Source organism: Neltuma alba, unplaced genomic scaffold, assembly GCF_004799145.2.
Source record: "Neltuma alba isolate B1F8T4 unplaced genomic scaffold, ASM479914v2 tig00000836_pilon, whole genome shotgun sequence".
Lineage (NCBI taxonomy): Eukaryota > Viridiplantae > Streptophyta > Magnoliopsida > Fabales > Fabaceae > Neltuma > Neltuma alba.
In genome coordinates, this window is record NW_021632215.1 from 3,024 (window position 1) to 14,363 (window position 11,340).

At 34.0% G+C, this 11,340-nt stretch overlaps 1 protein-coding gene across 2 annotated transcripts; it reads right to left on the reverse strand.

The window, feature by feature from the left end:
• Nucleotides 1-4,713: 4,713 nt before the first annotated feature.
• On the reverse strand, nucleotides 4,714-9,629 carry LOC114746688 (uncharacterized). 2 transcript variants are annotated; one of them, XM_028934947.1, is made up of 6 exons: nucleotides 9,517-9,629; nucleotides 8,032-9,438; nucleotides 7,048-7,106; nucleotides 6,449-6,577; nucleotides 6,053-6,188; nucleotides 4,714-5,199 (listed from the first exon to the last, which is right to left on the reverse strand). In XM_028934947.1, exons 2-6 carry the CDS (start codon nucleotides 8,734-8,736, stop codon nucleotides 4,876-4,878), a joined length of 1,353 nt encoding a protein of 450 aa, XP_028790780.1. In that variant the 5' UTR covers nucleotides 8,737-9,438; nucleotides 9,517-9,629; the 3' UTR covers nucleotides 4,714-4,875. The 2 variants fall into 2 exon arrangements, with proteins under 2 accessions (XP_028790780.1, XP_028790788.1); XM_028934955.1 differs by having other exon boundaries at nucleotides 4,876-5,199; nucleotides 9,543-9,617.
• Between the last annotated feature and the right edge of the window lie 1,711 nt (nucleotides 9,630-11,340).

The following is an 11,340-nucleotide window of genomic DNA, read 5'->3' on the forward strand; positions in this document are numbered from 1 at the left end:
ATTCCTAACATAAGAAAAATCTAATGAAGTACAAGAAAAAATTAATTGAAAAACTAAATACTTTCTTAATTGAAATTCTAAGCTCTAATTACTCTTCCATTTCTTTTCTTTTCTTTTCTTATCTTTTCTAAATCTTTTTTTTCTTCTTTTTCAGCTTTCCTTTTCTTTTCTATTTTCTAAAACCTGTAAAAGATAAATTGAGATAATATCATACGATCCAAAATCAATTATTTAAGAGGAGATAAAAATATGATAAGATTCTCTTCTTAAGCTCTAATTTCATGTAATCAATATTGAATTGAAAATATCCATAGTCAATACAAATTATTTCACTTTAGTTGATGAAAATCTCAAAAAAGATATCAAATAACGTATTAAAATAGAGATTTGTTAGTATAAGACCAAAAACAAAACCTTTGCAATACCTAAAGACAAAAACGATTTTTTATACTCTAATATCCGAACACAACCTATTGAGCAAAATGTTGTAGGAGATGAGATGAAAGAAAGTTTTAAATATCAAAATCTATGGAGATTAAAATGGAAGCTCTTTGGAGTTCACTAATAGTGATGGGAAAAATGCTTCATCATCAATAGTTGCTTTCTTCTTTTTCTAGGTCTTCTCTCTTGGGCACAAGAGCTTCAAACAACACAAGAAAACACTTCTCCTTGATTATTTTTCAATGCTTTTTCTTTCTACACTACTAGAGTATTAAGGTCTTTTTAACCTTGTTATTATTGCAATCATGTCCCTTTGAGACTTATGAGCAATTATCAGGTTTTTAGAAACTCTTTTATTGTATTTTTTTCTTGTGTGAGACCTAAGTGCAATTTTTCTTTGAATTGAATTGCAACGTGAATTGAAGGCAAAAAAAATTACAATGTATATGAACGTCGGTTTTCAGGGCTTACTATTATAATTATTTGGAAGAATTACAATGAAGTTTTAAGGAAAAAAATAATTACAAAATAAGTTCCAAAAATTATCATATTTTATTATAGAACTTGTCATTACAAGCCGTTTGGGTCATTATTGAGACTTTTTAGTTATTATTTTTCTTTTTTAAGATCTCATTGTAATTCTCCCTAATTATTAATTGAGGAAGACCAACACAAGGGTAAAAGTGGCATGTCTATTTCTTTGCATTTTCTCTCCATTTGTGGAGAGAAAAATTGGAAAGAAAATGGAGTACGTCTCACACTCCATTTTTCCCTCCACTTTTCTTTTTTTTTTAATTTTTTTTTCTCTTATTCAAACCCATGAAAACTCATTTTTCTCTCCATTTTTCTTTTTTACTTTCTTTCCTTCCTCTTTTCTTTTTATCCAAATAGGAAGTAAATTGTTTTGTATATTTAAGCCAAGACTTAGATAAGAAGCCAGTTTTTCTCCCTCCTTTTTCATATGGTTTTTTTAATTCCACAAAAAAACAGTTTCAGATTATTAAATCTCAAACAAAAACTTCTTATAAAAATGTGTTGTTATTTGTATTGTCAAAACCTATTAAAGTGCTATTATTAATTTGAAATTTATGATCCTTTGGAATGGCTTATGAACAAATTTTCAATCGTGATTTACATAATACAAGATGAATATGTAAGAAAAATTTTATCTCGATTTGTGTAAAATATGTTTAAAGTATTTTTAGCCACCAATTCAAACAGTAACTTAGTAATTTCAAATTTTGTTTGTATTTTGCCCTTTTGTTAAATATGTTTTTGATGGTGGGTCCACGGGATGAAGAAATAAAAACCTGCGTTTTGCTTTCCTGCTATCATGGCCCACGTTTAGGGGTGTTATGGGACAGGATGGGATCGTCCAGTCCCTTCCTGATAATTGAGACAGGATGGCTTTTCCGTCCCGTATTTCATCCCGTCACACTAGCGTCCCGTCCCAAACGAGACATAATTGGGACGGCACAAGGACGTCCCATCTCTTTTTTTATAATTTTTTAATTTGAAAACTAATTATACAAAAAATGTAAAAACTTATAATAAAAACTATGTGAGAAAAATAGATAAAAATGACAAAATACTGACAAAGAAAAATGTTTTTTTTGTAATCATGAGAGACAGAAAATAAATAAACCTAAAATATTTACCATAAAAAATATCATATAACTCATACAAAAACAACTTATAAACAACTAAAAAATAACAATTGATAAATATTATTATCAAAATACTATTACAGTGGTAAATAAAATAAATATATAACAACTAAAATTAAAGATAATATATTGAGACGGAACTGAGTCCCGTCACATGTCCTGTCCCATCTCGAAACAATTTTGTGCCATCCTGCTTTTATCCGGTCTCAGAAGCTTTCGGGACAGGACTGTCCTGTCCCCAGTAGAGGGACGAGACTCTCGGACGGGACACACTTGAATCCACCTACCCACGTTTTCTTGACTCGTGCGCATTTTGCTTCAAACGGTCTCGTATTATCTCGGGGGAACAAGCCGAGTCCCAGTTCGTCAGCCTCTCCTCTCCTCTTTCTCTTCCTTGCACTCACTTACTCAATCCTAGAATATCGTTCTTCAGGTTCGTGAATCCTTTCCCATCTGGCCTTCATATTTGTAATTCAGATCCGCCTTCGGCTTCAGGTTTGTTTTTCCTTCTTGACCTTAATATTTGAGTTTTTGTTGGAATAATTTTCGTTCGCATGCGATGCCAAATTATTCTCATCTGAAGTGAAGTCCAAGCGTTCCATATATTTTTATTTTGATTTGGCGAACTACTTCTATAAATCTTGCGGGGAAGTCTAGACCTATCCGTTGCTTGTTATTCATGTTATAGATAAATTAATTTTGAGTGCTGACACACCTTTGTTCCTTAGATTTCATATTAACGGTTCAAGTGCTATAATCTCTTGAGTTTGATTGTTTTGATATCCCCCGTTTCATTATCTTTATAATCGTTAGAATTTTCGGAATTGTGTTTATCTAATTTATTCGATCAAATGGAAAGATCAGTTTAGTGAGGTTTCGTTTAAAGCAGAAGAACACCCATCTTTTGACTGGTAGATAGATATCAATGGGAGAATCCAAGCTGGGGTTTCTCCATTCCTGCATATTTTTTTCTGAGTGTCATTGCATTCTTTCTTCTCTTCTGCATATGTCTTTCAATTCTTTCAAATTCATTAACTGATGATCAAGAAATTAAGAGGATGGGTGCCGCATTGAATATGTCAATCAACTGCTATTTGCTCTTTAGGGGAATAGTGGCCTTCAAGGTCACTTGACCTTCCTGAAATGTGCTTGATTTTGGATGATATTTATGGTGTTTTAGGTTCAAATTATTTGGGTTTATTTACCATCTATTATGTTAGAATTGAGAAGATGAATTTATAGATTGCAAAGGTCAGGTATTCTGTTTATTTAGGAACTTTGTATGTGACTTGAGTTTTCAATAAAGTTGGCTTATGCTATTTCATTTTTCCTGTATAAGCATGATGCTTTTCACTTTTTTTGGTTTCCATTGATCCATTCACACTCTGCTTCAATTGAATTGCTGTGGTACTTTGATATCACATTGCTATCTGCACTTTAGTGGAAAATCAATGGTACTAGTTTATAGCTTAGATTAGGCACACCAAATTTCCTTTTGGTATTAACTTCTGCTGCCTTGCTTCTGTCAACAAGTCTATTGAAGTCCATTGCCTTTTCTTTATTATTATTATTACCTTTTTCTTAGTCAAAACCGAAGTATCGTTACCCATCATTAATAGCATACCAGGAGTTGAAGGATTAATCTGGCGTTGCAAGCCTTTCATGTGTCGTTCATAGAGTGGTGTATTCTGGTAAACTGGTAGTCAAAGCATCATACAAGTTAAAGCTGTATAATGAATGTGTTTTCAAATATAAAGACTGGGAAGGGTGTTTTAATTTATAAATTAGATCAGAATTGTATTATCGTTGTTTTCATATATGAGGGTGTGTTAATTTATTCTAATGGTAATATATTGAATGTTGTTTTGGATTCCTCAATGCTCATTCTTATTTGAATTATGTTTCAGCTTCTCTGCATTGTAAAACACTCCTTTTAATCTAATATCATTTTGTCTTTTATTTCTTTCAAAAAAACGTTTCAGTAGAGTTTGCTCTATGTCTCAAATGCAGGAGCTGTTAATTCTTGAGTTTAATATATGGATGGCAAAGCAGAAAATAACGGTATGAAAAAAATAATGTCGCCATGTGATGTTGAAGCTCTGAAAAAATGCCTGGAGGAGAACAAGGGGGACTATGGCAAATGCCAAACGCAAATAGAGGCTTTCAGATCGTCATGCTCATTGAAGAAACCAAACCCATCTCTTCCCCCTCTCAAGACAGGTGGTTGATGCTCAATTAACACGGCCTTAAACTTGACTTGTATCTTATGGGGATTTTTCATCCCTTAACAGGGAACGCATCTTGGATTTTCCATTTTTTGGGATGAGAATCAAAACTGAGCCCAATGTTTTTGTTGCAACAAAATTGTAAGTCCAATTATAATGCTATATCTATGCTTTTTGGCAACAAAATTGCCAGTTGGATATTACTTTGATTTTGTTCCCATGAAAATAAAGTTATGACAAAAATTTTTTGGGGGGAAATTTTATGTTTGCAGTGATGAGCTTACAGATAATTGACCTGATTGAACATATTTTTAATTGAATCTTTCAAATCAAGAATCGCATTGAGTTTTGAATAGGTTTCATTGATCACATTCAGGAGGTGCAAGAACTCCAATGCACTCAAGTTTCAAAATCAGATTTATCAAATTTCTCTTCAAAATGTACCTATTCAGAAGCCAACTAAACACAAATCACAAAAGAATGAATGAATGTTGTTTTCTTGGGGCACTACTCATATTCTTATAGATTCATAAATTACATAATCAATCGTCAAAACTTGATTTCTTCAGCACTATGTGGCCATGCTCATCCTTATCAAATAGACGCTCAATCAATTCTTCCCAGCTTTCTAATTTGCTTTTATTAGTTGAACAAGAAGATGACTCAGCCTGCGATTCTCGCGAGCTCTCCCCTTCTTCACCAAAAGTGCCGTACTGTGATGGCAGTGTATCAGCATGAGGCACATCTAGTGTTTTGGCCCTCTGTAATGCTGCTTTGTATTCATCATTGTGTCTAGTTAGTGTCTCCTCCCTCTCCATTGTTTGCTTTGTAGGGATCTTCATGGTTTGATCTTTCTCCTGCATCAACTACAATTTGGAGAAACATAATGGCATTAAGGTTGACTCTTGATCAAATACAGCATGTCCAATGCTCATGAGCATTGATTAAGTGGTACTGGAGGAGTCAGCTCCAGAGTTAAAAGAACCAGAGTTGAAATCCTAGTAGTCTGAGTATATGAATATAACATGCCAAATTAGAGTAACTGGACTCTGATTTTAACAATTAATCTGTAGACACTTAAGTTCTGGACAATTTCAGAACTTTTACAACTCAGCATCGCATTACCAACTTAATAAAAAATGCTCCTCCGCCCCATGTCATGATTATATTGAGATCCTCTACAGTAATGCACTGCATTTAAGAGTGACACAAAAGAAGAAGTGCATAGATTCACTTCTTTTCTTTTCAACTACTCCTTATTTTGGAACAGGGTCCTCTGGTCCTCTGCCGCTAGCAGATGTTAAAATTAAAAAGTTTAAAGTTTAAAATTATTACATGGCTAAAAGATTCACGATGCAGTGTTAAAATGATCTCTAAAGTGTCAGCTATCAACAAAATAATTTACAATAAAAATAAAATAAAATAGAAATAAAAGAAGTAGCCCATCCAGATTTGATCAAGATCAACAGTTGCTGCTGGTGCAGAGAAACCAGGTCCTCATTATTTTCTCTATACCTACAATCGACAATCTACAATCTCCAAATAAGAAGTAATAAAATATTCACCGTGCATTAACTAGCTAAACACAGAGGAGTCAAATCCATCATGATTCTATTAAAGAACTGGACAACAAAAATATATATGCATATGTCTAAATTCTGTTTCAGCTTGACTTTCACATATAAACGGATTAAGCAATAATGAGGCTGAAAAGCTTACATTCAAAGCCCTTTGGGCCTCTCTCTCTATCCAAATGATGGCATGATCAGATGTGGCATTGCAAGAGAGGACAACGTGCTCAAACCTCCCATCTACTGGCACCGCTGTTCTGACAACTGGGGGAAATCTTCCGCCTCTGCAGAAGTAGACGTTCATGTTAAACCAGAACCAAAGGTCCTCTCTTTTTTCTACATGAAGTAACAATATTTTCTAATGGAAGTAAACTGAGAATAAACATTCCATACAATAACATCGCATGCAATTGAGCTTAACTTGGATGTGCTTGCCAGTTAACTAAAAAACCCTCATCCCACCATGTGGGATCGGCTAAATGCATGTGGCCAGATGTATAACTAATACTTCTGCATAATTTCGGTTTGGTATCCTTAACTCTACCTGAATGGCTTTCTCTCAACAATGTGATAGAGGCGGCCTGGCGCATAGAGTCTCCTAGGATCTTTCAACATCGTCTCTTCAGGTATGCATGTATCCCTCATGCATCTCAAGCACAACAGACATGGCAAACTGCCAACCACAGTAAACAGAGGCTTTCATCAATAAATTATCTGAGCGTAGAAACTCTAAAATTGTGACTTAGCTGTCTTAGTTGTTTTGTTTTCACTATCACTCTACTGTTTGATGCTGTAAATATTTGAGCAATAAAATTCCTCTTTCCATTCCAGAAAGAAACTCTAAAATTGAACCAACAAATAGAACAAGTGTTAAACTAACTTATGACATAACTAATCAAAAATAAAATATTTCAACTGAAAGACAAATGAATTTACTATGATATTAATAAAAGGGAGAAACATTTTTGTCAAGTATGCATAACACTTTACAACAATTTGCCTGAGAGATATCAGGGCAATATCAGTCAGTCAAAAGAGTCATGTTGACCGCGGATGGGAAAGCTAAAGGCCCAAAATATTCTCTCATTGCATAACAAAAATGATGGAAAGGGATATAAAATTATACAGATCCTGAAGATATACCAGAAGAGAGACTTGAATATATCTTCTAGGGGAGTAGCTGTTCTTGGCAAGAAGTCATCCTGAACATGGTAAAGACCAGTTAATCTCATTACCATGAGGAAAGAAACAAAGTAGGATCTAACCTACACACAGCTGCCTCCAGATGAGAATGTTATTTTAAGCATATACATGTTGCAATATAACATTTATATAAAACGGATCACCTACGAGCTGATCAACTTGAACATGTGAAAGCTTCTTCCTTTTTGGTGAAAGAACATATGAAAGATTCAACGCATATGCTTGTGTGGACTGGACAGAAAATCAGAAATAGTTCATTCTTCTTTCTCGAAGACATATATATCACAGGACTTTGCCCGGAAAGAGACTGAATATGACACCTCATGCTGGCTCAGTGGCAAGCTACGCATGCCGCGCAAACCCCCCCCGGGGGGCCAAGGAAAAAAAAAAAAAAAAACCTCCAAAAAGGGTACAACTTCAATGAGACTGCTGGGGTTTTGAAACAAAACAAGACAGCAAAAGTAGTTTTTAGCGTACAACCCACAAATAAAAATGTAAATTTTAGAGAATAGAAATTGTTGTTTTCCAATTATACCCTTATCTCACTACATATACAGATATACTAATGCAACAACTAGCTGGAAATATCTATATCTACGTCTGAAGATATTCCTTTATTATTACTAACAATAAATCTTATCCTACTAAATGAGGTTAGTTACATTCCTTTACCATTGATGACAAAGTAAAATAGAAGCCATTCAAGCATGAAACATACAGTATTTAAATTTCTCTTCCCATTGCAAGTATTCTCCTTTAAATAACATTATAAACGACTATTCATAAAAGCCAGTTTAATGCATACTATTTTCTATTGCCAATTCATCTTTAAATTTCATGTCTGTCATATGCCATAGGATACAAAAATATTATAAAAGATATCCAAGATTCTGCCAAACGAAAAATAAGCTTCTGATAACTTGCCTGAAGAACAACAGAGTTGATAACATCTGCATATCGGACTGCCAGATTCAGTGACATACACCTAGCAGGTGCAATAGCATAGCCCCTGACCCTCCTCCTCTCAATATTTCCAACTCTATCACGGTTCTGCACCACCAATATCGTCAACATTGACGCTACTCCTGATCCTAGGGAATGACCAGCAAAAGTCAGAGTGTAATTTGGATGTTTCTCTACCAACTCCCTCAAAACTTCACATTCAGCATCCAAAACCCATCCCGCTGCCTTCAGCAGCCCATTGTGAACATAGCCCCCATCAAACTTCCTCTTACCCAAACTATTATCCAATAAAACTGCATAGTCACTCTCCTTTGCCAAATTTAAACCCCTGATAGCAAGAACTATATCAGCATGATCATGATCAAGATACAATAAATAGGGAGGTGCCCGCCCTAGTGTATCTTCATATGTCTTCCTGAGTATTAACCAATCAGGATTAATTCCATAGCCACCAGGAGGTGCCCAAACGGGGTGCCGAATATCATCTTCATAGACAGCAAGAATATAGCGACAAAGGCGAGTAACAGGTTCGAATTCTTCAACTGTGGCAAGGCCCCAGGTCTCACTATCATGGCCTGCAGTATGAAGACATCTTTTCCAAGCCCAGCGAGCACATGCCAGGCAATACACACACTCGACAAGAGGCACGCCACACAGAATCGACATTGCTTTTATATTAATGGGAAACTTCTTGTACAGAAATTGAAAAAAATAAAAAGGTTATTCCAATGGTACAAAATTGTTCAATATCTTCAAGCAAGATATCAAAGAAAATATTTTTGTTTCACACAATGCAAATAATATACTGCTCTATGGTTGAGAAATTAGAACCGAAGTGAGGAGTCAACTGAGTAGATGGGTTCTGGTAATCCAAAACCAGGTAAATTTTGCTCGATGACCAATAACAGAGAAGGACAGTTGATGCCTCAACCAATGTGATATGAAGAAGACTATACAGAATTCAGCAGATTTACACCTCAAAGGGGTTGCCAAAAATGGACAACTTGAAGAATCCAGTAAACTCGCAAAAATTTGCATATGAGTTGACATTAAAGTTGTTAAGAAACAAGAACTTCTTGGACAACAAGGAATATTATGCTTGGCCACTGCGAAGCCTCATTCAAAGATACTAAACTCATCACCGACTATACAAATACATTAGGTACGAGCAAGAAACAACGGCCAAACGGGAAAGGAAAAAAGAGAACTCAGGAACCAATTCCAGCGTTGATCGTTGAACTTTAGAACTGAACATCAAATTCTCCGAGCAAACAAGGAGAAAATTTGACTTTAATTGTCACCGGACTACAACCCAGAAGAGCTTCTGATACATGAAGACGAACCGAGCCAGTTTGACTCGTGACATAGCTGCACAATATTCATTAAAGAAATCGAATTAGAAGAAGAGGGGGGAAAATATTGAATATATAAAGCGAAAGGCTTCACCTGTCAGTCAAACTCAAAGGTCGTACCCGAAGTTTTCGGGTTTCGGGGGGTTCTTCATAGTTGAATGGAAGGAGAAGGAGATGAGCCGATGAATGGTAAGAGAGTAAATTAGCGTGGACTCCAATGGCACTTTATCACTGAGAAGAATTGGGACATTTGGAGATCAATTTGTCCATATCATAGAAACATACGACGATGACCCACTTGCCGTTCTGGTAATGGCTGGAGAGATTGTGCGAGTACATATTTTAAAAACCATTTCTGTTCTATTAAAAAAAAACATTTATGTTGGCTCGTTTAATTTAAACTTAAAATTAAACAATAGTTGAATGAAAACTAAATTCCATTCTACTAACAAAAAAATTAAATTCCATTCCAACCATATCAATCAGTATCATTACCATAAAATATAAACAAAATTCACTATTCATTCATATTTTTTATTTCAAAGATATATATAATTATAAGATCAATTACCTAATCATTTGAGTTGATTTTTTTGGATAATTAAAAAATTCCAGCAAACTAATTATCATTGTCATATCTATAATATCTAACTCATCTACTATAATGAAATTGGTTAACAAAAATTCACTTCAATAAATCATCTACTTTCAGTTTTTTTAATGCAATTTCAAAAGTTTTTATTACTATTACTAGTTAGAATAAAATACAAGCATTGCTTTGTGTAATTGGTGTGTATTCATCTCAATGACAATATAAACATAAAAGAAATATGGTTTTCTTATATGTCACTTAAAAAGTTGACCTCCAGGTCATTTTTAAATAGATCTAACAGAAGATCTAGATTTTCCAATCTTTTTTTTAGACCATGATCTTTTGTTAGTTAATTATAACTATTTTGAACCTTGAAATTTAATTTAGAAATGTGTATATCTAAATATATATGCCTATAGCAATGTATAATATAAACTTTCTAATATCAAATGTAATTCTCTTTTTTGGCCTTTTCTTTTAATTTTTTGTGCGAGTCAAACTTTTCACCAATCTTTTTCATATCTTTAGCACTTCTGTTCTGTATTTTTAGTACTCATCTTTAATATTTTGAATAGTCAGTTTTTCATTTTTTTTTTTTAGCAATCACCTTAAATATTTTCTAGATTTTGGAGGTGAAACAGGTGCCTCAATTGACAATTAAGGTGCAATAATCACTGATCATTCTAATGTTGAAGTTAATATACTTCTCCAGTCCTAAATATAAGACCCATTTTATAATATAATTGATATGACAAAATAAATCTTATATTTCGAGCCGGAGCATTATATTATAGCTTTAAACCGATACCAATGATTTTCATATATAAGAAGTAGAAAGAACTTATGGCTCACATTAATCACTAATATCATTGTTCAAGCCTAAGAGCAAGATGGGTGCAATAATCACTAACCAACTCAAACATTGTGATATTTATAGTTTTTCTTAATAGAAGTAAGATTATATAGGGCCCGTTTGGAATAACTTATAAGTAATTTTTTAATCGTGATTTACGGAATACGAGAAAAATATATGAGAAAAATTTTGTCTCAATTTATATAAAATGTGCTTATATGTGATTTTAATCGTGATGACAAATAGGATTATAATAGTTTAAAACTCGGAACTCGGAAGAGATGCTATATGAATATGTGTGTGTACCAAGCCCATTAATTACATGCCACAAAGATAGTCAACACGCGCATTTTAAGCGCCAAGCAAAACAAATGCTTTGACTCGTAACCATTTCACACTCACCATGGAAGCTGACATATTAAGTACTCATCTTGTTTATACAACAGAGATAAGATATTTTTTTTAGAGCTATT